This window comes from Lygodium microphyllum, chromosome 3 (genome assembly GCF_053477565.2).
Source record: "Lygodium microphyllum isolate KBCC chromosome 3, Lygodium_microphyllum_v1.1.10, whole genome shotgun sequence".
Lineage (NCBI taxonomy): Eukaryota > Viridiplantae > Streptophyta > Polypodiopsida > Schizaeales > Lygodiaceae > Lygodium > Lygodium microphyllum.
In genome coordinates this window covers 170,431,351-170,458,421 of record NC_141137.1, presented here as the reverse complement: position 1 = coordinate 170,458,421, position 27,071 = coordinate 170,431,351, and the positions used below count along the sequence as shown (strand labels likewise).

Genomic DNA, 27,071 nt, shown 5'->3' with positions numbered 1-27,071 from the left:
AAGTGAGTGTATCTCAATGTGCTTAGTCCTAGCATGATAGACAGGATTACTGGCTAGGAGCACACTACTCATGTTATCACAATAGAGTGTGACAGGCCTGACTTCCTGCAAGCCCAAATCATCAAGAAGCTTCATGAGCCATGCTGCCTCACATGCAGCTAATGCAACACCTCTATACTCGCCTCGGTACTACAGAGAGCAACTTTAGGTTGCTTCTTACTGCTCCAGCCGACCATACTACTACCAATGGAAAATGCATACCCACTAGTAGATCTCTTGTCATAGGCACTTCCTGCCTAGTCAGCATTTGTATATCCTGTAACCATGCTCATAGAATAGACCTTAATCTGATGTAGCCTTCACATATCTCAAGATCCTCCTCACTGCATCCAAGTGAGGCTTCATAGGCTTCAGCATGAACTGGCTAATTAGTCCAACTGAAGAGCTAAGATCCGGTCTAGTAATGGTAAGGTAAATCAGGCTACCCACCATTTGTCTTTACATAGTGACATTTTCAATCTCATGTCCAACATTTGCAAGTAACTTAACATTTTGCTCCAATGGAGTGCTCAATGCTTTGCAATCCAACATACCATACTTGGTCAACATGTCTTGTGCATACTGCTTTTGCAACAACCAAGTACCATGAGGTGTAGAGACAACCTCAATCCCAAGGAAATACTTCAGTTCTCCCAAATCTTTGACATCATCACATGTAATGATTAAGTCATCCACATAGATGACTAATATCACATAGCCAGCCCTTGTCTTCTTTGTAAATAGGCTATGATCAGCCTTGCCCATAGTGAAACCAAGTTTCTGTAAGTATGCACTTATCTTATCATTCCAAGCTCTAGGTGCTTGTTTCAGCCCATATAATGCTTTCTTCAATCTACACACGTGTAGGAAAATCTGGATGTACATAGCCCTCGGGTTGATCCATGTATACCTCCTCAACCAAATCACCATTGAGAAAAGCATTCTTCATATCCATCTGATACATACTCCATCCTTTAGATACTGCCAAAGCAATCACTGTCCTCACGGTTGCCATTTTAGCAATGGGGCTGAGTGTCTCCTCATAATCAAGACCATATTGTTGTGCGTACCCTTTTGCCACAAGTCTTGCCTTGTATCTTTCCAATGTGCCATGTGATTTACATTTCACTTTGTATACCCATTTGCAACCAATAGCCATTTTGCCTTCAAATCAACCAAATCCCAAGTGTCATTTTCAGCCAATGCTGAATATTCCTCATCCATTGCCTTACACCAATGATCATCCAAAATAGCTTCAGAAAACTTTTGTGGATTTCTTGAAGTTAGCGACTTTTGCCATATATGCATAGTGCCTCATTGTATAACCACTGTATGTAAGCCTATCCTTAGGCTTCTTGACTCTCTCTGATCTCCTCAACTGAGGTGCAGTATGAGACTCTTCTCTCTCATGAGGTAGTATGTATCTATGTCTCACACCAGGAGTCACAACTGATGGAATACCAAACTCACTATCCAAGCTGTTAGTGCCAGGTGAATCATAACCACAAGTGAGTGGCCCTGTAACTTCATCAAGTTTGCCTTTGCCTTTATCCACATTTCTCCCCCTCACTGACATACCTGTGTCAGTGGACAAAGATGGTGAAGTCCTTAATCTACTTGTCCAAGGACTAACTGATGTAGTAGCATCTTTAGAAGGCCCAAAAATTTCTGCACTTTCATTTGTACTTGCATGTATATAAGTCTCTTGACAACCATCATCATCATTCATCAAAGGTGATCTTCTTCTCATGCCATGATTTCAGCTCATCAAATACTACATCTCTTGAGACCAATGTCTCATAAGTAGAAGGATTGTAGCATTTGTACGCTTTTTTCTATCTCGTGCATACCCAATGAAGATGGCCTTTCTGCCTTTGGATCAAGTTTCTTCCTCTTTTCATCTGGAACATGTACATATGTCAAGCATCCAAAAACCTTTAGATGGCTAATGTCCGGCTTTATCCCATAAAGCCTCTTACGAGGAGTCACCTCATGTATACTTGCTGTTGGTGTATGACATGACATACATTGCAGTCATGACATCCTCTGCCCAATATGCATTTGGTTGGCTTTTCTCATTCAACATGGCTCTTGCCGATTCCATGATCACCTTGTTTTTCCTTTTCGCCACACCATTTTCTTGTGGTGTGTACCTGCATGTCAATTGCCTTTTAATCCCATGAGCTACCAAGAAGTGATCAAAGTCTTTAGAAACATATTCTCCACCACTATCAGATCTCAAGCATAAGATGTAGCAAGTCAATTCTTTCTCCACATGTCTCTTGAAGTCCTGAAAAGCATCCATGACATCACTCTTGTGCTTCAGCACATACAACCATGTGTACCTATCATACTCATCTATGAATGACACATAGTAACGTGATCCCCCAAGAGATGCATTCTGTGAGGGTCCCCATACATCAGAATGTACAAGCTGTAATGGTCTAGTAGTAGTGCTTACATGCCTCATAAATGGAAGCCTTGATTGCTTCCGAAATTGATAAGACTAACATATGTGTCCCAATTCTGCATGCTGGAACTTAGGGAGTCCAAGTATAACTTGCTTATGCTGCATATTCTTCAGCTTTTGAACATTTATATGACCAATCCTTTTATGCCATATCTCAATGTCCCTTATTGCAGCATTGTCATGTGAATACATAGCAGCATTCAATGCTGGAATTTTTGTATCCAATGCAAACATCGAGCCATTTCTTTTGCCTTTAGCAATGAGTTTGCATCCTTGACCATGCTCTTCAATGTAGCATCCATCTCTATTGAATCTAACTTGTAGATTTTGTTCAGCCATTTGTTCCACAGAAAGCAAGTTTTTGGTTATGGAGGGTATATGTAACACATCATAGAGACTCTTTTTCCTGTCACTATGCATCATCAAGGGAATAGTACCTGTATGCATAATGTCATGCTGCGTATCATCCCTTGTGCAAACATATCCATGAGCACCTTCTACCAATGTGTCAAACCACTCTCCATGAGGAGTCATGTGGTTAGATGCCCTTGAGTCTATATACCATATATCATTTGCTTTGCCTTGTGTAGGCAACCCTTTCGTCACATGTTGCATAGCAAACAACTTGTCATCCTCGTGCATACCACTAGAAGAAGCATAATTACCATGTTGCTTCCCTCTTGCTCTCTAATCATTCTGCTTTTTGTAGCAATCCTTAGCTACATGCCTGTATTTGCTACAATAATGGCAATCCTTATTTGCATTTGATTGTTGTCCATGACTCATTTGAGGCTGTTACTAAGTGCCTCTTCCTCTAGGTGAATAACCCCCTCTTCCACGAGCATTTGAGGCACCTCTATTTGCTTGAGGCTGCCTATTTTGCCATCCAATAGCTTGCTGTCCACGGGCTGCATATGCATTTCTAGCACCTCTTGCTCAAAAGTTTGATCTTCCTCTTCCACCTCTACCCCTTTGATTGGAGTAGAAGACACTGTCCTTACTGTTTTTAGACCCATTGGAACTTGTATTGAGTCCAAGTTTCACTTCTTCATGCAATAGAAGTGCCAAAGTTCATCAAAGTCAGGCTGCTCTTGACGTACTGATATGGAAGTATCAAACTGCTTATATTCTTGTCCAAGTCCATGGAGGGTAGTAGCCACCAAATCATCATCCTCAACTTCAACTCTAATTGAGCCTAGTTGTTTTGCAATGGATCTGATCTCACTGACATAGTCTTCAATAGACCTTCCATTCCTGGATATGTGGCTGAATTTTTGCTTCAGTTGTGTCTTTCTCGCATGAGTGACATGCCCATAATTCTTTATCAGTAAGTCCCAAGTAGCTTTTGGAGAAGTATAGTTTGCAATTTGCATAGCCTTTGTGTCTGACACTCATAATGATAGCCAATGCAAGACCTTGCTGGCCTTTTCCAACCATGTTCTGTGTGCCTTTAGTTGATCCTGTGTTGGAGGTCTATCCTCCGGTAGCTTGGGCTCATCTTCAAGACTTGTGTCAAGCCTGCTTGATACATTCACTGCTGCTGCAAACATGAGCCAAGTACAAGCTTCAAATAGTGTTCACTGATACCGATTGTACCCTTGAATTTACTGCTCAGGACCTGCTGCACAAGGTAAACATGACTTGCTGAATTGTCTTCATAGTCCATAGAAAAACTGGCGCATTTCTTTCTTGTTGTCCATATTGAATACTGATGGTTATTCTCCAATGTACACAACCCTACATGCTCAGATAGTTGTAAAGCATACAGCTCTTGCTGATCAGCAGACTATTGCGCACTAGACAAGCTTAACCTTGAAATGCAGGTGGTAAGTCAGATGCTCCAGCAGCCCTCAATGAGAAACCCCTTATTTTTCTCTCTCCAATCCAACATCACAATCTGAATGTACGGTAGAGGAAGCTTATACATGGAGCCAGGGTAAAGCCATGCAACATTGCTCTACTGGCTGAGGGTCTGAAAGGTGCTATTGTTGACATTTTGTTGAAGCGTGTGGATGAAATGAGACACCTTGGCATGCAGCCCAATACAGACACTGTACAAGCAGATTGGTGCATCAAGGCGATTATGAGTTTTTGACCAGATTCAGATGCTATAAAGGCTATGGATTATGTGCGCATCATGGTTGCAAATAATCTTCCCCTAGATGAATTTATCATAAGCAAGTTAGTTACTTCTTTCTCAAGGCTTGGTCAAGCTCTTAAAGCAACAGACATTGTACGTTGGGGGTAAAAAAGGGATGCATTTCCTTCCATGTCTGCTTTGGGGGATCTTCTGTAATCATGTGCAGAGATTGATGTGCCGCCTGAAGGTGCGCTGCTTGCTATAGAGCTTTTATATGGCAGGAGAAAGGGTAGGCCCCTTAGAGCACCTACTCTTGATGAAGTCACATTACTGGCAATCCTCAGCATGGCTGCTCGGACTGGCGATTTGGCTCTTTCCAGAAAGGCATGGGAGGGTCTTACTTTCTCGTTGTAGAACAGTCGCCCCCAAGTGAAGCTGCTTTTTTGGCTTGGTTACATGTTGCTGTGACAAGTGGAGATCTTGATTTGGCAATTGAAACGCTTCAAGCTATGGAAGACACATATCCTTATAAGCTGAAGCATACATTGATAGAGCACAGGAAGGCTGTCTCTAGTGTGAAATTCTCTCCAGACGGCAAGCTACTTGGAAGCTCATCTGCCAATAAGACAGTCCGGATATGGAGTGCCGTTGATGACGCCAACTTGAAAGAACTCGAGGGCCACAACAAAGGCATTTCTGGCTTTTCCTATTCATTTGATTGATGGTAGATTTACACTACTTCTGATGATGAGGCCTTGTGTTTTTTTTTGGAGTTGTTTCCACTCCATTCCATGCAGCCCGAATCCCCCTAATGGCAATCGACCGTCTTTTAAGGCGTGACCCGCTTTGCTTTTGCCACTGCTTTTGCTAGGCCGCATCAAATTTAGAACATGAGTTTGTGCTCTCAATGCTATGCTTTCGTAGTGAAACAGACCAAGATTGCTTCAGATGTGGCTACCACAATCTCTATTATAGTAACAAGGCTAGAACCAAGACCAACTGCAGGTGATCGACATCAAGGTAGGAACTTTGACTCAGGCTAATGAAATTGAAGCATCCAAGGACAAGCCGGCTTCAGAGAAACAACCTGCAAAGTCAAACGGGTGCTTCATGTATAGCAAGCGAGTGGGTTTTACTGGGTTCAAGTGTCGCTATGGCAATATCTTTTGTTCACTTCATCGATACAATGACAAGCACGACTGCTCTGATACCATATTAGAAATGAGAGATGGACAAGGCTTAGGCACCAAGGGTAGCAGACATGCTCCTTGTCAATTCATTCCATCTCTTCAACACACAATGTAAAAGCCAACTGTGTATTACACACATACACAAAGCAAGTAACACAGTGTAAAAGTCAACTGTGTATCACACACATACACAAAGCAAGTAACCTAGTTCTAACCATGTTCAAGTCAATATGACTTAACCTTATTCAACTAAGGTAGGACTATGAGCTTGAGTCTCAAGAGGTTGGAGCGATTTAGATTGGGCTGGCGATGTGGACCACCGGCGGTCTACTACAGGCTATTGTTTTACCTTCGGTGCAAGTGTTATCTCTTGGAGTAGCAAGAAGTAGCCCACGGTAGCCCTTTCTTCTACTGAGGTAGAGTATCGGGCCGTGTCTTCCACCACATGTGAGGTTGTGTGGCTTCAGAGATTGTTGGAGGAGCTCGGTTGCCCCCAGTCTTGTCCTACTCTTTTGCTGTGCGACAATGCGGAATCTTGTATTCCATGCCCGAACGATAGAGATCTAGTGCCATTTCATTAGGAAGAATCTTCTGGATGCGACCATTGATGTGGAGTACTGCAAGACGGAGGATAATCTTGCAAGTTTGTCTACAAAGGCGCTTCCCCAGGTTTTTCTTCGGAGACATGCCAGATCCCTCAGGCTTATGCCTCGTCCAGGATCTGAGAGGGTGTGTTAGAGATCATTCCATGGACACAGGCATTTTCCTCCTTTAGGCAGTGTGCGGAGTTGTTTAGGGTCAGTTTGAGTGCCACGTCAGCAGCAGGGTGCCACATCATCATTTCTGCCAGGTGAGCAGTCACACGTGTGGTGGGAGATGCTATCGCAGATGTCACGTGGTAGAGGACTGTGCAGTTGGATAGAGGACTATGCAGTCGGACAGTTTTTTTGGCATTTTTTAATGCAGTCGGTTGCATTTAATGCAGCCGACCTGATGCTAGACATTGTTCTTTTCCAGGCTATATATAGCTAGTCTTTTGGCACACTCTCATTCATTCATAGGCACTCTCAGGAGATCGAGGAGATCTGATCGTGATCAAGCCTTGTTGTCCTCGAGGTGTGCTCGTGTGGTGACATTGTTGAGGAGGAGATACGTAGACATACGCATTGCTCCCACGTACAGATCTGCATTCCTTTGTATTCAACATACTTCTTACAACAGATCTTCTTGTAGTGTCTCTTTCTCTCTCTCTCTCTTCTCTCTCTGTTCACTCTCTCTCTCCGTCTTGGTTCCACGCTTCCGCATCGCTGCACTGACACAAAATGCCCAAGGGCTGAGTAATATAGTGTCGGAGACCCATTGAAGATGGATCCGAAGTGCTGTGACCACCAGTCAGAGTGTTGAAGTGCGAGAAACACCAGACGTTGATCACTAGAGCATCGGAGAGTGATGTCCATTGAAGATGGATCCCAAGTGTTGTGACTGTTAGCCTGCTCTTTATCATTCTCAGTCTGTCATCTCCTGGTTGTGAGCTCCTGTCAGAGCCTGACAGGAGACAGAGGAGCTCTGTCAGTTCATTTTGTGGCTGTCCTTGTCAGTCGGCAGCCTGTGGGTGTTATACAGCCCAAACTGGGCTGTTTTTCTGCAGTCGGCCCATTTTCTGGGCAAGTCGGCCAGATCTGGCTGGTCGGCCAAATCTGGCCAGGTCGGCCAGATTTGGCAGGTCGGCCAGTTTTCTGGCCTGGGGGCTATATATAGCAGCCCCCCCAGTCATTCCAGCATTGTGCTTTGCAGGTTCAGCACTGCCTCCGACATCTCCGTCTCCGGCATTGGTGCTGCCATTGCTTCCAGTCTGTCCTGGTGCCCTCACTGATGCTCCGGGCTGCGTGCAGGGACTGCTCTGTCCATTTCAGTGTATTCAGCATTCATCTCAGTCAGTGCAGACTTTCTTCCTTCGTTCTCTGCTTTCTCTCTCCTCTCCTCTGTGTTCGTGTTCTTCTTTCGCTGCGCACTCTCACATGGTATCAGAGCGTGATTGAGAGCATGGAGGACATACCCTCAGGAGTGAGATACCTTACAGCTGCTGCCATCTGATCAACAACTGCCAGGCGACTTCTATAGGAGGCCTTTCAGCCTGCGTTTTTCTGCCCACGCTGCCTGCAGAGGCTGCCACGTCATCCAGCGACGCAGAAACCCTGCATTTTCCACCAGGCTGTCCCTCCTTCTGCTGGACGACCTCCCTACAGGCTGCGTTTTGCTGTCCTGCTGGTCGCTTCCACTCCAGGCGGCACATTCCTTGGTGGCGACTTCTTTCCGGGCTGTCTCCTGGTGCTGGTGGTCTCTCTTCTAGTGATCGACATCAGTTATCTTTGCGTTTTGCAGATCCTGGTGTTTGTAGGCGCTCTCTGCCTGCGTCTTGGTGGTTGGTGACCACATTGCTGGTCCTATTTCGACAGCGGCACAACTTTCTTTGGTATTTTGCAGATTGGAAGATGTCTTACCAGTTTTCAGGCTTTGAAGACTCAGAGGATGAACTTCTTTCTCATCATTCCTCTGAGTGGAGGTGGGATTATCGTGAGGTTCAATGTCGGGAAGAACCTCCTCGCACTCGTCCTTCTTCAGTCCATGCATCTCAGAGGGTTCCATCTACCGCGAAGGTTTCTTCAGTGAAGATTGCTTCAGATGTGTGGATGCCTTCCTTGATTCCCTCTATTCAGGTGCCGATTCTCCCTTCCTTTCCGAAGGAAGATAAGTTGGATGGTTCCAACTACTCCCTCTGGTCATGCAAGCTGGGCTTTATACGCTCACAGCTTTGGCTGCGCGGACTTCCCATGAGCTTGGGCTGCTTTGGCATGCTCGGTATGGTCATTTGAACCTCGATTCTCTTCGTCGGGCTGCTAGGAGGAAGATGGTGGAGGGACTTCCAGATTTCCCTCCTCTTCACACTTTGTGCCCTAGCTGCTTAAGGGGCAAGCAGCATTGGTAGCCTCACCCACAGGTTGTCTCTAGGAGGGCGACTTCTCCGCTTGAGTTGGTTCACACCGACCTTTGCGGATCTATGGGCACGGCCTCCCTCGGGAAGGCCAGGTATTTGATGCTCATTGTGGACGACTTTAGTCGTTATGTGTGGCCTTATTTCTTGGAGTACAAGAGCGAGGCGTACTCCCGTTTCTGTGAGTGGCAGGTGTTTGTGGAGACCCAAACAACTTCCAAGGTTCATGGCGTTCGAGCTGATCACGGTGGCGAGTTCACTTCTCACCTTTTCTCTCAGTTTTGCAGGGATCATGGTATTCGGATGGAGTATTCCCATCCGAACACACCATCAGAGAATGGTGTGGTGGAGTGTGCGAATCGGACCATGTTGGAGATGGCCCGATCTATGCTGGAGCATAGGAGTCTTCCTCATTTCCTCTGGGGTGAGGCGGTGGCTACAGCGGTGCATATTCGCAACCGTTCTCCGACTTCGGCATTACAGGACATGACTCCTTATGAGGCTTTCTTTGGCAAGAAGCCTTCCGTGTCCCATTTTCGCATCTTTGGGTGTGATGCTTTTGTTCATGTGGACAAGAAGAAGAGGAAGATGAAGTTCGACTCTAAGTCGAGAAAGCTTATCTTCGTTGGTTATAGCACGACCACGAAGGGATATCGGCTCTACGACCCGACGACGAGGAAGGTTGAAGTGAGCAGGGATGTGATCTTTGATGAGGCTTCGGCCTCTGAGGATCCGATTGATGGTTCCATTACGGATGTTTCTTCGTCATCGATGGTCCCCCCCCCCCACCTTCTCTTCCTTCACTTCCTTCCAGGATACCCCTTAGCACCCCCCCTATTCCTCCTCCTTCGGCTTCCCTTTCCCCTTTGGTGGATGTGACTCCGTCTTCTACGAGCTCTTCCACCACCACTTCGGGATCTACACGGGATACACAGCCTTCTTCTGATGCGGAGGATCTACCTTCACTCGGTGAGGGGGAGTCCCTCTCCGATTTGGGTGCTTTGCAAGTTCCGGAGAACCCCCGGTCTCCCTCACAGCAGCAGGAGTCTCTCAGGATTCCTTTATGGTATCGCCGGCTCATGCAGGATTTAGGTGTTACTCACTTTCCTGCCTCTTCTACAAGTCCACGTCGATCAGCATGTTTACAGGCCCAGCAGGATAGCTCACTATGTGTGAACTATGCTCTTATGTCACAGATTCTTCAGGATTCCGAGCCTTCCACTGTGGAGGAGGCTCTTGCACAGGATATTTGGAGACAGGCTATGCAGGCCGAGCTCGATTCCATCGAGTGAAACCATACGTGGGAGCTTGTTCCGCGTCCCGCGAAACGGAAGGTGATAGGTGTGAAATGGGCCTTTAAGACCAACTATCTTGCAGATGGCTCCTTGGACAAGCATAAGGCTAGGCTTGTTGCCAAGGGTTTTGCACAGCGTGCAGGCTTGGACTACTTCGAGACTTTTGCTCCTACAGCCAGGATGTCCACTATTCGAGTTCTTTTGGCTCTTGCTGCTCACCACCGTTGGCCTGTTTATCAGATGGACGTCAAGTCTGCTTTCCTGAATGGCGTTCTTGAGGAGGAGATTTATGTTTCACAGCCTCCTGGTTTTCTTGTGCAGGGGAAGGAGGATCATGTCTACAGGCTGCGGAAGGCTCTTTATGGGCTGAAGCAGGCTCCTCATGCTTGGTACCAGCGGATTGACCGCTTCTTTCTACAGAGTGGCTTTGCGCGCTCCGCTTATGATCCCAACCTCTACTTACAGGTTGTGGATTCTCTTTCAGTGTTCCTTATCTTGTATGTGGATGATCTTATCATCACAGGGAGCGACACTCAGCAGGTGGAGCATACACGGTCCATTCTTCAGCAGGAGTTTGACATGACAGATCTAGGGATCCTTCACTTCTTTCTAGGCTTGGAGATCTATCAGATGGAACAGGGCATTTTTATCTCGCAGCACAGGTACATCTCCGAGCTTCTTTCGGAGTTTGATATGGCTGAGTGTCGGCCTATCTCATGCCCCATGGACCCCGAGTCCAAGCTTTTGACAGCTGGAGTTCCCCTTCTTGATCCCACCCGTTACAGGTGCCTTGTCGGCTCTCTTATCTGGCTGCTTCACACTCGGTTGGATATCTCTTTTGTGGTGGCTTTATTGTCTTCTTTTATGCAGACTCCTACCCAGGATCACTGGCAGGCGGCTTTGCGGGTTCTTCGCTATTTACAGGGGACTCGATCCTTCGGGATCATGTATGGAGATGGGATTACCCTTTTTGGATGGAGTGATTCTGATTGGGCAGGTGATGTGGATACGAGACGATCCACTACAGGTTATGCTTTCACCCTTGGATCCGGTGCTGTCTCTTGGAGCAGCAAGAAGCAGCCTACTGTGGCACTTTCTTCTACAGAGGTTGAGTATCGGGCCGTATGTTCGACCGCTATGGAGGCAGTTTGGCTCCGTCGCTTACTGGCGGAGATTGGCTTTTCCCAGACCGGACCTACGGAGCTGCGCATGGATAACCAGAGTGCTCTTGCTCTGGCCAAGAACCCGGTGTTTCATGCTCGCACGAAGCACATTGAGGTTCAGTATCACTATGTTTGAGAGCGGATCGTGGATTCGGAGCTGGTGGTGGTCTATTGTCCTACGGCGGCCAATGCAGCTGATCTCTTTACGAAGCCTTTGCCTCAGGCTTCTTTGCTTCATCACATGCGGTTCTTGGGTCTTCAGACTCTCCCAGGATCTGAGAGGGGGTGTTAGCCTGCTCTTTATCATTCTCAGTCTGTCATCTCCTGGTTGTGAGCTCCTGTCAGAGTCTGACAGGAGACAGAGGAGCTCTGTCAGTTCATTTTGTGGCTGTCCTTGTCAGTCGGCAGCCTTTGGGTGTCATACAGCCCAAACTGGGCTGTTTTTCTGCAGTCGGCCCATTTTCTGGGCAGGTCGGCCAGATTTGGCTGGTTGGCCAAATCTGGCCAGGTCGGCCAGATTCGGCAGGTCAGCCAGTTTTCTGGCCTGGGGGCTATATATAGCAGCCCCCCCAGTCATTCCAGCATTGTGCTCTGCAGGTTCAGCACTGCCTCCGACATCTCCGTCTCCGGCATTGGTGCTGCCATTGCTTCCAGTCTGTCTTGGTGCCCTCACTGATGCTCCGGGCTGCGTGCAGGGACTGCTCTGTCCATTTCAGTGTATTCAGCATTCATCTCAGTCAGTGCAGACTTTCTTCCTTCGTTCTCTGCTTTTTCTCTCCTCTCCTCCGTGTTCGCGTTCTTCTTTCGCTGCGCACTCTCACAGTGACCACCTATTGGAGTGTTGGAGTGTGAGAAACACCAAATGTTGATCACTAGAGTGCCAAGGAACTGGGGCAACAACAAGAGAGGTGTTTGCTGATGTAGACGGCCTACTAGATAGCAAAAACGCAGGTACTAGAGCACTCGCCTAGTGGGAGAGATGGCAATAGTCTATCACCTCACACTAGATGCTGATAACGCAGGTTGATTAGGTGCTATGATGACACAACAGATGGAGACCTCCAAACAACAAGGAGACGGTCGAAAACAAGTTACCCAGGACTGGAAAGTGATGGGCTACAATCGGTGATGGCTGGATAGCAGATGGTAGATGGCTGATTGTTGAAATCTACATAGTAGAGTGAGAAACCTGCACAAAAGGATGAGTGTGAATGGTGGGCAGCCTATCTATTTATAGATGATGAAGGGTGTCCCAAAAAATTAGGGTTTTGGGGGACCATTGAAACTCTCTCGAACCGGCACCAAATTTGCATTTTTCATTAATTAAATGTGTCTTGGGGCTGTTTAAAAATGCTAATCAGCCGTAAAGCATGTTTTAGCTCAACACCCCCTCTCAAGCCCAAAACTTAACTTAAAAGCGAATGCCTATAATGTTTAACCCAAGGTGTCCCACTCATAGGAGCTAGGGCATCGGACAAAGGGTGCATATCGGCTACCCAGTGGCTCACCAAGATCACAAAGGTGATGGTTATCTTATGAAGAGAGTCCAAGTAGTTATCTGAGAGAGTACAAAAGGTATTGGGCAAAGGGTGTTCATCAATAGCCTACTAAGCATTGCAAAGGCAGATGGAATCATATTGAACGTTTTTTTTTTTTTTTTTTTTTTTTTTGGTGAAAAGTGAATTTTAGGGGGTGGCGGTCAATTAAGTAACAGTGACCTAGAAGATGGGAGTAGGGATAGTATATTGAGAAATCACTTCTTTTGTTTGCACACTTTATTTAGGGTTTTGCACTAACAACCCCCAAAAGGGTTGGTGTCCACATTTTGGTCACTTTTTCAGTGGGCGCCCACTCAGTGGTGCGCCACCCTAGACAACTTATGTCTATAAACAGGCAATCACTTCATTCATTCTTAACCATTGGCTTAAGTCATTTTTCACCACCTTCTTTGGTCATCACCAATACATCCCTTCTCTCACCAGCCCCTTCCATTGCTCTCATACCCCTTCAGCAAGACATTGTGATTTGTGGCTCGTGGTTGTCTTTACCCTTCCTCTTTTGTTTTAGACACCTTGTTCCAGCATCAGACTTTGCGTTTGGAGCATCTTTCACCTAGCATCACCATCATCTGCTTGGCATCAGCACCCTTCTCCTTCAGGCTCCACCTTCATCAACGTTTTTTAGTGTGGAGATCTTGTCCTTGCCTAGTATCTGTTAGTAGTTTAGTCAGCTCAGGGTGAGTTTGTGCTACAGAGGCTGTGGCCTTTTTATTGTATTTTTTTTGGCATTTTTTGGTGCCCTTTTTAGGGCTAGGGAGCATTTAATGCTGGCCGACCAGCATTAATGCTGGCTGACTGCATTTGATGCTCCCCCCATTTAATGCCTATATATTGCTAGGGCTCCTCCTCCTCTTGTGTACTTCAGCCATCATTTGTGGATTCTTCTGAGGAGAGAGGAGCCGGTGCTAGGGTGCCCACACAGCCAGTGACTCATTGTTGTATACTGCTGTCTTGTGTTCGATATGGATTTCGTTTCCTAAGCATACATCTGAGTTCTCATCTGTATTTGTGTTTATTCTTGTCTTGTGTTTCAGCAGTTTATTTCAGCATGTTGTTTATGCTTCCATTGCTGCACCACTTCTGACATGGTATCAGTTTTCAGGTTTTGTGTTTTTGCTGTGTTTTGTTGCCGATTTCAGGATTGTTTTCCCTCTTGCTGATCAGGCTGCTGTTGCTCCATACAGGTGCTAGGAGAAATTACTACATGTTAAACTTCATCACCTGTAACATAATTCCATAAATATGATTCAGGATTCAACACTAGTGGCTTTTGATGCAACAACGATAGCCCCACAATCTTGTGAGTGGATTGTAGATAGTAGGGCTTTCCACCACATCACTCCTTTAGATGGCATTGCCCATATGCAACCTTTGCATGGGTAAATACTCATAGGTGATAGCTCTTCGGTCCTGATAAAGGCAAAGGTGATATGCAACTGATTCTGGATGGGCATAGTGGTATTTACACATTGGAGGTGCTTTATGTGCCAGGCTTGGGCTATCACTTGTTTTTAGTGAGCAAGATTTGTGCACTTGGCATTTTGGTTGAGTTCAATAACTAGTCATTCTGGGTTCTTGATGGTGATTCGTGACAGGTCCTTTTCGTAGGTCATGAGGAGAATGGATCCTACAAGATGCACTCTTCATCAACTCTTAGTTCTCTTTTTCTTTCTTCATAGACACATCTTGAGCTATGACATGCTCGGTTTGGCCACCTCAGTTACGAGTACCTTCAGAATGTGGCTCATGGATAGCTAGTTTGTGGATTTCCAGAGATTGGGGTGAGCCACTCACTTGGGGTGAGCCACTCACCATGTGTGGCTTGCATTTGTGGTAAGCAACATAGAAATGAAATTCCCAATAAGGCTTTCTTGAGGGCAAAGGTGCCTTTGGAGCTTGTTTCCATAGATTTGTGTGGACCTATGAGGATGGAGCCCCCTTAAGGGGAGTTATACAAATTTGTATGAGACACTCCATGATGCAAGGATTGAGAGAATTCCTAAGAAGTGGTAGACACAGGATGGCCCATGGCGAGCTCGGAGGGACTAGGTATATTCCACTAAACTTGTTTGTACTAACTACCATTTGATGACTCATGCCATATAGGATAGGTGCTAAGAACATCATTGTTATTTCCTGCCATAGCTAAATAAAAATTGAATGGAAGTTGTAACCAAAGCTTCCAACACATAAGAGGTGTGAATGACCAAAATCCTCTTTGGGGTCCCATTGCAAACAAGAGTACTTGCTACACAAGGCAAGTCGATCAAAAACCCCTAAATTTCGTAGCACTGGGTGTGAGAAACTGAAAATTTCTTTGAAAATTGGAATGAGATGGATAAGATGAATGAGAAATTGCACAATTTTTTAAAAAGCTCTAAATTTTTACACTTTCAAGGTTTCTGAGTATTTTTGAACAGCTGAAAATTGCAGAACCAGGCAAGATGGATCGGAAATTACACAAATTTTTAAAAATTCATGAATTCAAAAATGCAAAATTTTGCATTTTTTTTCCTAGATATGTAGAAAGTGGCGAGCATGGTTGGGAAAATGGTAGGCAAGGCTAAAAGAGGCTATATGTGTGGGGCTGCGTGTGAGATTGTGTATGAGACTGTGTGTAGTAGGGTTGGGTGCAGGCCAAAACAGCAGTAGATTCTTTTCTTATAGAAACAATAGTAGCTCTTTGCTCCAAAACGTCAGTTCCTCTTGCTTTTTTGGCTGAGTGGACTTCACATAGGTGACACCGGTTGAGTAGTTGCGAGATGGAATCCACGTCTAGTTGTGATACCAATTATTTGGGGGGGAGAGAGAGAGAGAACCCAAGACGGTGAGCAAGAATGGGCAGTAGTCTCCCTCTCAAAAGATGCAAGTACTAGAATGATAGAATGAAAGTACAGTAGATTTTAAATAAGTTAGACCTATCCCCAACTCAAATGGAGTTAAACTAACTCTAGAAGTAGTGACACAACTAATTAACTTAGTTGTGTCCACACCACGGACGAAAACATTGGGCTTTCCCATAATTGATCAATTCTAACAGCCTGATCACCCATTGCTTGGGTATCCATGGTCCTATCAGATTGTCATTATTGTATGCAAGATGGTGTGTACTTCATCATTGTATATATTATTGTACCTATCATCCATGATCTGAGAGAGGATGTTAACATTGTACATATCCTGGGTGTGAGCATTCATTGTGAGGGTGAATTTCATTTCTACGGTGGTGCATTTAATGTTGGCTGATGTGCCTTTTGTTTTGTAATTATGCAGCCTATTTAAGGCAGTCCTCCTCTGCTGTTTTATCATCTAATGTGAGTGCACTGCATCCTCTTGGAGAGAGGGAGATTGTGAGCTCTCTTTGCTTGCTACCCACAACCCGTGCCTTTGTACACACTCTTGGGCCTCTATGGATTCCCTTAAGTTAATTATCTTTGAGTTCACATTTTCTCCTCCTATTTAGTTGTTTGTGTTTACAACAGCTCATCTCGTTGCTTCCATTGCTCCACGCCATTTTGACACATTTATCTTTGGGGTCTCTTTTTCCCCCCCATAAAAGATAATTGTATTAATTACGGAAAAAAGTGCAAGATTACAAGAGATACAGGATGGCTCTGGGCCATCGTGTCTAAAACCAGAGACATCAGAGTGAAGGTACAAAGGAAGCAGAGTGACTAAAAGGGGGTAGAAGAAACTGTAGTGTGCCAAGCAAGCAGATCCTTTCTAGGCAGAAGACATTTGCATTTTATAGCCAGTTGTAACCTATGGTCTCATAGCTTATTTTGGCCTCTTGCAAATGTTAACAAATCCTTTCATTTCATTTCTTTCTCTCCCCCTCCCTCTCTTTCTCTTCTGTGTTCCATTTCCTGATCAGCCTGTGTATCTGCTTCTGCATTACAGCACTCTGACACCAAGTACAGTGCTTCATGAACCTATGGGTCTGGCTACCACAAAATGCATCAAAATTGTGATAAACAAGAGTACAAATGGAGTTGGAGATTTGATTATAAGAAATCATAAGAAGCCTTTAAACATTTGATGTCTAATGAAACTCTTCAGCCTGTGCTAGGGTTTCTTATTAAAGTCAGATGAGGCCTTAGTGGCCTAAAAAAAGCTTCATAGAATTTTATTGCTTCTTGTAGCTACTGCTATCCTAGTAAAAGGTCTTCATACATAGGTGGAAACTGTTTTGCTGAGATTATTTTTGCAGGTTAAGTTGCAGACGCAGAACACAGAGGTCAATACTGTGAAGTATCGCAATGCGGCCCATTGTGGTGTACATATTTTAAAGGCTGAAGGGGTATGCACGTGAAAATATTCTCATTCATTTTGGGCTGAAGGTATGTCGAACAGCTCTGCATAACACTCTTTTCTTCTTGCTCTAGATCAAAGGCTTATACAAGGGTGCAACATCATCCTTTGTCGGTGTTGCTTTAGAGAGCTCCTTGCTTTTTGGTGCTTATTCTCAGATGAGACAAGCGCTACAGGTATCTCCAGTAAAGGTTAACAAGCTGTAACAAGTAGTATGAAGTTTATATTTGCAGTAAGTTTTGGTTAATTGGTTTGGGAGGTAAGAATGAATACAATTTTTGGTTTATCGAGGCTTAATCACAGGTTAAGATCGAATGCTTGGCCAATGAATTTCACTGTGACCCCCACATTTAGAGACTAGTTTCAGATTCAGCCACCTCCTTCAAATGCAATCCAATGAGATTCTGCTGAGGGACTGATCCTTAGCAGTGTTTTCTATAATTTTTCTTGTTTGCTCATGCTTCATGTCAGGCCATAAAGAGCTTCATGGAGAATTGAGATGATGAAATAGCTATTGTATATCTGTGATTTTGAAGTTGTATCTTTTCCAGGTCACAATAGGTCTTCTTGATAGGAGGTAGGATTGTAGTGCTAGAAGTTATCGTTGCTTGCTATTAAGCTGAAAGGGACTATCCAATATTGACCAATTGCACTTTAGTATCACGTCTGCACATACTAATGTAACACCATTTTTTGGGGTGTGATACAATCTTCACTAGGTCATCAATGTCCAAGGATACAGATTTCATGTATGAATGTAGTTTAAACATTGGACAAGACTCTATATGAAAGTGTGGGAAATACATAAGAAATCTGTTTGTGTAACAATATGATGTCATTTAATGCAGTAACACTATATTTTCATTATTACATACATTCTAGGTAAGTTGTTAAAATGGTGGAAATGCATATTACACAATTAAAACAATGTTCAACTATATTTTTGTAAAATGGTTATATCAGCCATTGATGTCAGAACTTGATAGGAGCTTACTATGTTTGCCCATTCCTACATACGCTACAGGCACTTTATCTTTCATATGCACATTCTCATGCATGTTGTAGGCAAGCTCTTGACAAGTTGGATAGGAGCTTACTGCTTTTGCCTCATGCTGGTTGAGATGTTTCCCATTATTGTAGAGCTTTTTTTCTAGTATTCTTTAATGCTCAATGTCTATTCAAGTCCTTTGTAACTGCCACAAGCAACCTCTTCTTTTCTGTGGAAAAAGGTGTGGCTGATTGTATTACTCATAAGAGAACACAGCAAAGCACTAGTGGTCAACTGTCTGGCTGGAGCTAAATGCCAAGCAAATCAAATATGTTCAAGGCCTCTGAGGATGGTCTAGGGGGGAATAGCAGAGAGAAGCCATGGTTTTGGGAGGAGGGGCAGGGGGTATAAAGAAGCCATGGTGGAGGGGTATAACACCACAGGGTTGCCATTGCATAATGTGATAAACAAGCTATAGTGACCCTGGATGTGAAGGAACAACTGCTGAAGCTTTTCTCAATGCTGCAAGCCCCCTTAAAGCTCCTCCTTGCAGCCTCAAACGGAGCGGATGGATGGATGATCAGATCTCCACCAAAGTGGCATATGCTGAAAGGATCTTTCTGTTCACATTAGCTGGCAGCAGGCCTTCCAAACGTGCCACCCTGAGAGGCTCTTGATAAGCTTCCACATCTCCAATCATCATACTTTGGACTCCAGTGGCTGTTGTTTAGGCAATGCCTTCAAGACCATTACGCATAAACCAACCTCAATGATAATTGTGTCATGCATCATCTCCACCTCCTAGAGTAAGTGCTGTCCTTGATTGACTGACTGGTAGCAAAAAGCTCCCAAGATAATATACCTGAGGTTAGCCTCTGCTTGGCTTGAGACTCCTGGCTAGACTAGTTGTGTTGCATCGTATGACCGCAAACAATGCTTTGGTGACTCTAAGCACTATTGTGAGCAACACTCCAATCCCTGCCCCCATGCATCTGGGCCACCCAACTACCTATTGCTAGACCCCCATGGTCCACAGTCACAGGAAGTACGAGACCCTTCCTGACTGCCAGTTATCCCATAGGTGCCTTTAGAAAGTGCATCTGAGCAGGTCCTTGATTTTGTGCTCTACCTAGTGTTCGTTGCGGAATGGGAGCCCATTACATATTTTCTTGAATGGAAATATGTGCGCGATCATGCCATGTAGGCAAAGAAGCTCACTGCCATTTTCAAAACCAAAGAACTAGTCTAGCTCCACTCTCTTGGGCCCATTTCTAACTCATCTAAGGCTCGGCATTTGGAGATTTGCTAGGGTTTGCAAAGGAAAACATAGTGTACGACCACCACTGAAACATAGAGAACTCAAATACAAATGCAAAAATGCACAAATGCAAAATGACGATGTCACGAGGACATGAAAATTTGATGCTTTGCTTATGTTTAATTGACATTTAATTAAAGGATTAATCAAATGTGCAATTAAAAGATGCACATGTGTTGCACATGTGAGATGCAAGCTACTTTCTCATAGTTGAAAACCGAAGGACCCTGTGAAAAAGATGGGTGTCAAAGGCAAAAGTTATAGCAAGTTACACTTGTTAGATTCTAGGTAAATTTTGGTGTCAGTTTGCCCCTAGGAACATTAATTGGCCATTAAGTGTCAGTGGTGACACTAGGGACTAGGCATTAATTAATGGATTAATGCTTGTCCAAGGGTTAATTAATGCATGGGACCACTTTGGGTTGCAAATGGCCTAGCGAATTAATTTTTGGATGGGCAAGGTCAATTTTTTGGGCATGGATTAAGGGCTGAATTAATTTTCAGAATTAATTGATTCTGAAAATTAATTAAATGGCTGGAAATTGCTGAAAATGGATTAAGAAAGCTGCCACTTGGCAGAACTTTCCCATGCAAGTGGGGAAAAGGCTAAATAGGGCTGAAGGGAGAGGGAAATCTCGTTTTTTCTTGATGGAGCTGTTGGGAAGAGGTGTTGGACTGTTGTTGCCAGCTTTTGGGGCCATTTCCCAACCATTGGAGACCATTTTGGTGATGGAGATTGTATATTCTTGACCTTGGGAAGCTGGCAATTGCTGCTGATGCACTTTCTCTTGAAGATCACAGTCTTTGATGCTCCTATTGTTGTTGGTGCATCCGTTTGGGGCTGGTATAGCGGGGCAGCAGCTGATTTTGATCAGTTCTTCGTGACAAATCTCAAAATTTTCTCTCTCTACAGCATTCTCTCATCTCCTTCAGCCTATGCTCAGCCATTCTCAGCAATTCTCAGCCATTTTTGGTGGGCCGATCTGTAATTTCTGCAGTAAACCCTAATTCACAGCAGAAATCATTGAAGATCACAGTCTCTGATGCTCCTATTGTTGTTGGTGCATCCGTTTGGGGCTGGTATAGCGGGGCAGCAGCTGATTTTGATCAGTTCTTCGCGACAAATCTCAAAATTTTCTCTCTCTACAGCATTCTCTCATCTCCTTCAGCCTATGCTCAGCCATTCTTAGCAATTCTCAGCCATTTGGAGGAGATCTCAGCCATTTTTGGTGGGCTGATCTGTAATTTCTGCAGTAAACCCTAATTCACAGCAGAAATCATTGAAGATCACAGTCTCTGGTGCTCCTATTGTTGTTGGTGCATCCGTTTGGGGCTGGTATAGCGGGGCAGCAGCTGATTTTGATCAGTTCTTCGCGACAAATCTCAAAATTTTCTCTCTCTACAGCATTCTCTCATCTCCTTCAGCCTATGCTCAGCCATTCTTAGCAATTCTCAGCCATTTGGAGGAGATCTCAGCCATTTTTGGTGGGCTGATCTGTAATTTCTGCAATAAACCCTAATTCACAGCAGAAATCAGGGTTTAGCAGCCACCTTGGGATCTGTGCCAGAGATTGAAGGCTAAAGGGACTGAAATCAGCAGCTGATAATTGAAGGTTATCAAGGGATTTCAGGAGCCAGTCCATCCCGAATTGATTTGGGGCAGCATTTGGCCAGCCAAGGGTCCAATTGGAGAAGAAGTCTTGGGTGAAACAAGGGGCAAATGACCTAAAAGGCTTGTTGGACATTTATGACAGCAAGAGCAATTGGTTAGCAAGAGGAGATTGAAGAATCTCAAGTTATACTCCTTCCAATTGAATGAAAGCTAAAGAAATACCTCAAGGGGCGCCAATTTTGGGGCCAACAGGGTGTCTACTGTCCAAGAATGTTATGGTAAAGTGTGTATTTCATTTTATGTGCATTTATTTATTGCTGTAATTAACTCTTAAATTAGGTTATCACCACCCATTCCAAGAAGGAAGGCTGGTTTCAGACACTGATTGAACTATGAATAAATAAATGAATGATAATGTATAGAATGCGCAAGGGGAGAGCTGTCCAAGAGCTAGTGGCTCCTGTGGAAGCAGATTGAGGGAGGTGTCAATGTATGTCGTCCAAAAGAGACGAATCTTGAGTGTAGTAACCACTAGTTGGAGCAGAGGCTGATGAATAAAAGTGCTGAAAATGCAAAAATGACTTGCTGTAGATGCAAATTCAGATTAGGCCGATGCAGAAAAGTGCTCTAGACAATGAACAACAGCAAGGTAGCTTGTAGGGATGAAAATGCAGCAGTCCACCAGGGGGAACATCCTGATAGAGGCTGTAGTAGTCAAATAGAGGGCTGGAGGAGCTGATGACAATGGGTTGGAGACAAACATAGTCCACTGGGGATGGACAGCTGAAGGGTATCCATAGCTGCACACCAACAAACGTAGCAATGAGAAGCTGGATCTGATGCAGACAGCAGTGAGGAGAGAGAAAGATTAAAAACACAGGCAGGACAACCTGCAAGAGAGAGAAAGACTAAAAACGGAGCCTGCAGGAGAGAGAAAGACTGAAAACGTAGGCAGGACAGCCTGCAGGAGAGAGAAAGATTGTAGCGACTACAGACATGAGAGAGAAAGTTGTAAGGGAGGCAGTTGAAGCCTGCAAATGCAGCAGTTTGTTGGCGTGGCAGGCTGTACGACAACAGTGCGGATGAATAGCAGTTAGTCGCCAAGCAGAAACTGCAGCAATCAGCTTGTGGAGGGCTGGAAACAGGCGCCAGACTGTAGGGAACAATGATGGATAGCAAGGGCTGAGATGTCCTCCGTGATCGGGGTGTGGGCAGCAAGCTGGTAACACCTGAAACCTGCAAAAACGAGATTATGAAAGAGTGGAGGGCTAGTTGCAAATTTATAGAAAATTAGGGTTCTAGATCCTCTCCCACTTAACGCTCTCGATCCGCTCCCCGTGTTAGGGTTTTGGCTAAAATAAGCCTAAAATAAGCATGTTTTGGGGCTGTTTAAGTGGCTAAGAGCAATTCTTAGCACAACAAAGGCCAGCAGAACGAGCCTTCTGCGAAACATGGAGAGAATGGGGAGGAGAGGGATCTCGTACAAATGGGCTAGGTAACCTCCAGTTGTTGCATGAGCTAGCACGAAAATCTCTCCATCTCTCAAAGGAAGGAACAGAGACCTCATTCTCAGTGTCAGCAAAGAACTGATGATAAGACATCTTCATATATATCTACAAAACACCCACAAAAAGTTGTGTTTGGCTATGGATAGCCTTGAGACAAGAGAAATCGACTACAGGATACAGAGAGCTCGATATAGAAGGTCTGCGTGAGGGAGCAAATACTGTTGACTGCTCATGAAGGATGCAAAAGCACCAAAACATTGATGTGAATGTTGTTGCTTTCTCCTAAAAGGTTGTGTTTGACTGCAGAAGGTAGTTGCCTACTACTAGGAGCTTGCGTTTTCAGCAAACGCAGATGTGAATGGCCTCACGAACTCTGTGTCGCTCTCAGATATTATGCTCTGATTCCATGTGAGATTGCGCAACGGAAGTGTTAGCAGTCATGTTTGTCATGCCTTGTCATCTCTTGCCTGTGAGCCTCAGTCTGAGTCAGATGAGGACTTTAGGAGCTCTGACTTGTCTATCACTTGTTTTGACGGAGGAGGTAGCTCATTCTAGAGCACTCAGTTTATTGCATTTCAGTGCATTTTCTCCTCCAATCGGGATTTTATGTGCATTTCCCGGGGCAATTTCTGCATTCTTTAGCCTGCCTCACCTGCCGGACATTGTCCACCCTTTCCGGGATTTTTCTGAGCATTCCTAGCATTTTTACCAGCATTAAATGCTCGTCGGACATATTTATGGCCTCAAATTTCAGGTCGGCTAGTTTTTGGGTTTTTTGGCTATTTATAGCCATTTCCCACTTGGCAGTCAGTTGTATTATCATCTTCCCTCCTTCTTTGGCAGGTGCACACTCCGACTCCGTCATCTTCCATCTTCGGTGCTACCGTCATCATCAACCTGATCTGGTGTCCTCACTGACGCTTCAGGCTGCGTGTAGGGGCGGATCAGTCCACAGTTTTGTATTCAGCATTCATTACAGTCAGTGCAGATTTTCTTCCTTCATTTTCTGTTGTCTCTCTCTCCTCCTCTGTGTTCGTGTTCTTCTTCCGTTGCGCACTCTCACATGGTATCATCGCCTGACTGAGAGCACGGAGAACCTAACCATGTGGAGAGATACCTCACCCCTCTTCTGCTGCTGTCGCCTCATCTTCAACTGCCCAGGCGGCCATTCTTCTTGCGTTTGCTGCAGACGACTACTCCCGAGGCTGCCACGTCATCAAACGACTCCTCCTGCTTGCGTTTTCCATTAGGCGACCCCTCTTTCAGCTGGGCGACACATCATCAGGCTGCGTTTTGCAGATTTGGTGGTTGTTTCTACTCCTGGTGGCTCATCTCCTGCTGGCGACCCACTCCCAGGCTGCGTTTTGGTGCTGGCGGCTTCTGTTCTGGTGATCTTCATCAGATATCCTTGCGTTTTGCAGCTCCAGGTGTTTGTAGGCTATTACAGCCTATGTTTTGGTGGTTGGTGACCACACTGCTGGTCCTACTTTGGCTTCGGCACAGTTTTCTTTGGTGTTTGGTGTTTTGCAGATTGGAAGATGTCTTCTCATCAGTTTACGGGCTTTGATAACTCAGATGACGAGCTTTTGTCTCGACACTCATCTGAATGGAGGCGTGATTTCTATCACGAGGACTGTCGTCCGGAGTCTATTCCTCTTTCCCGCCCCCCTTCTATTCATGCATCTCGGCGATCCCCTTCCAGTGGGCTGAAGATGCAGCCTTTGGTACCCCCTGTACAGGTATCTCTACTTCCTCAGCTGCCCAAAGAGGACCGGTTGGATGGCTCCAACTTTTCTCTATGGTCCTGCAAGGTGGAGTGTATCTTGGACTCCTTCGATCTTTGGGAGCTTGTTTCTGTTCCTATTCCCCGGCCTAAGGTGGATCCCGCAGATGAGACATCTATGGATCGTGCAGCCTTATGGGATCGGCTTAATTCTAGAGCTAGATCTTTTCTCTTTCTGAGTTTGCAGGATTCTGTCCTTGTTCATGTTCATAGGTTGAAGACTGCAGCAGATGTGTGGAGAAAGCTTGCGTCTCTCTATCAACAGAAGACGTTTGCCCACCGGATATCTCTCGAAAAGAAGTTGCGGATGCTCGCTATTGATGATAGTCCTTCCATGAAGGACCACATCAATAGATTACAGGATATGAGGGATGAGCTTGCATCCCTCGGTCGGACGATATCTTCTGAAGACATGGCTATGATTCTTTTGACTCAGTTGCCATCGCCTCGGTTTGATGTCTTCTACACCAGCCTTCTTACATTGAGGACCCGTGAGAAGCTTCTATGGGAGGAGCTATCCCCGCTTGTCTTGGAGCATGACGAGCAACTCAGAGAGGTCAGTGCTAGTGGATCCGACTCCACTAGAGCCTTTGTTGCAGGTTCGGGAGGACAGAAGAAGAAGACGAAGTCAAAGGCTAAGAAGAAGGACAATTCTTCAGGCTCTGACTCAGATTCAGAGAGACCGAAGTGCCCACACTGTGGGAAAGGGACACATCCCGAGGAGAAATGCTGGAAGAAGTACCCTCACCTTCGTCCAGGAGCGAAGGGTGGATCTACATCGGACCCTTCTTCTACCTCTACACCAGCTGTTACCCATGAGTCAGTGTTCCTTCATATCCATGCTTTGGAGGAGGATCCTTCTTCCGTGGCTGCAGTGTCTTTTGTGCAGCCTTGGTTAGTGGACAGTGGTGCTTCGAGTCATATGACTCCCCGAGGTGATTTGTTACAGGATCTCTGTCCATCAAAGGGTTCAGTCACTGTTGGTGACATTTTATCGGTGCCTATTAGTGGTGTTGGCACATTGCCTTTGTTTACCGACCGACCTTCGAGCTCCTTTTCCCAGGCCCTACATGTTCCGGATTTGGGCCTTTCCCTCCTCTCAGTTTATGGCCTTACGAGGCTTGGCACACGAGTAATCTTCACCGAGCATGCCGTTGTTATTGAGGATTCTCTTACAGGAGCTGTCTTATCTACAGGTTGGCAGGAGAGCAGGCTTTACAGGCTCCATTCCCCTTCTTTGATGCAGGGTCCTCCGAGGCAGTCTATTGCTACACCTGTTCCCGCTTGTGCACCTTCTATTCCACAGGTTCCTTCCCATCCCCCACCTTCTCCGGTGGTTCCCTGGTACCTCCTATCCCTTTCAGAGGGGGACGATCTCGGTGATGCGGCTGTGGATTCCCTGGTCCCTAGTGTTTTAGAGGGGGCTTCCCAGGATCGTGAGGAGCTCCTTCAGCAGCAGTCTACATCGACGGACTTCATCGACCTTGGCATTCCTCTTGCCACCCCAGCATCCGTTTCTCCCTTGGCCTTCAGCCACATCCAGGATCTAAGAGGGGGTATTAGCAGTCATGTTTGTCATGCCTTGTCATCTCCTGCCTGTGAGCCTCAGTCTGAGTCAGATGAGGACTTTAGGAGCTCTGACTTGTCTATCACTTGTTTTGATGGAGGAGGTAGCTCATTCTAGAGCACTCAGTTTATTGCATTTCAATGCATTTTCTCCTCCAGTCGGGATTTTATGTGCATTTCCCGAGGCAGTTTCTGCATTCTTCAGCCTGCCTCACCTGCCGGACGTTGTCCACCCTTTCCGGGATTTTTCTGAGCATTCCTGGCATTTTTACCAGCATTAAATGCTGGTCGGATCAGCATTAAATGCTGGTCGGACATATTTATGGCCTCAAATTTCAGGTCGGCTAGTTTTTGGGTTTTTTGGCTATTTATAGCCATTTCCCACTTGGCAGTCAGTTGTATTATCATCTTCCCTCCTTCTTTGGCAGGTGCACACTCAGACTCCGTCATCTTCCTCCGTCTTCGGTGCTGCTGTCATCATTAGCCTGATCTGGTGCCCTCACTGATGCTTCGGGCTGCGTGCAGGGGCTGATCAGTCCACAGTTTTGTATTCAGCATTCATTACAGATTTTCTTCCTTCATTTTCTGCTGTCTCTCTCTCCTCCTCTGTGTTCGTGGTGTTCTTCTGTTGCGCACTCTCACAGGAAGAAGGAACTTGAACACAGAGGAAGAGAGAGAGAATCTGCTAGAGAAGAAGAAAAGAAACTTGCATTGAATAAGAAACAAATGCTAAATACAGAAGGAGGATTGATCAGTCCCTGCATGCAGCCCGCAACGTCAGTGAGGTGAGTGCCAAGTGGGAAATGGCTATAAATAGCCAAAAATCCCAAAAACTGGCCGGCCTGAAATTTGAGGCAAAAAATATGTTCAACCAGAAAGGGTAAAAATGCTGGTAAAAATGCCATAAATGCTCAAAAAAATCCCAGAAAGGGTAGACAACGTCCGATAGGTGAGGCAAGCTGAAGAATGCCGAAATTGCTCGGGAAATGCACATAAAATCCCGACTAGAGGAGAAAATGCACCGAAATGCAATAAACTGAGTGATCTAGAATGAGCTACCTCCTCCGTCAAAACAAGTGATAGACAGGTTAGAGCTTCTAAAGTCCTTGTCTGACTCAGACTGAGGCTCACAGGCAAGAGATGACAAGGCATGACAAACATGACTACTAACATATCTCTACTACTTGAATCCATTGC

The 27,071-nt window shown here is 45.4% G+C and overlaps 1 protein-coding gene across 1 annotated transcript in view; it reads left to right on the top strand.

The window, feature by feature from the left end:
* Positions 1-27,071, top strand: part of MBAC1 (Mitochondrial substrate carrier family protein) — a 45,743-nt gene that overhangs the window by 10,520 nt on the left and 8,152 nt on the right. The window contains exons 2-3 of the mRNA XM_087675059.1: positions 16,999-17,088; positions 17,174-17,275. Coding sequence (XP_087531185.1) covers positions 16,999-17,088; positions 17,174-17,275 — 192 coding nt within the window. The remainder of the gene's footprint in view (positions 1-16,998; positions 17,089-17,173; positions 17,276-27,071) is intronic.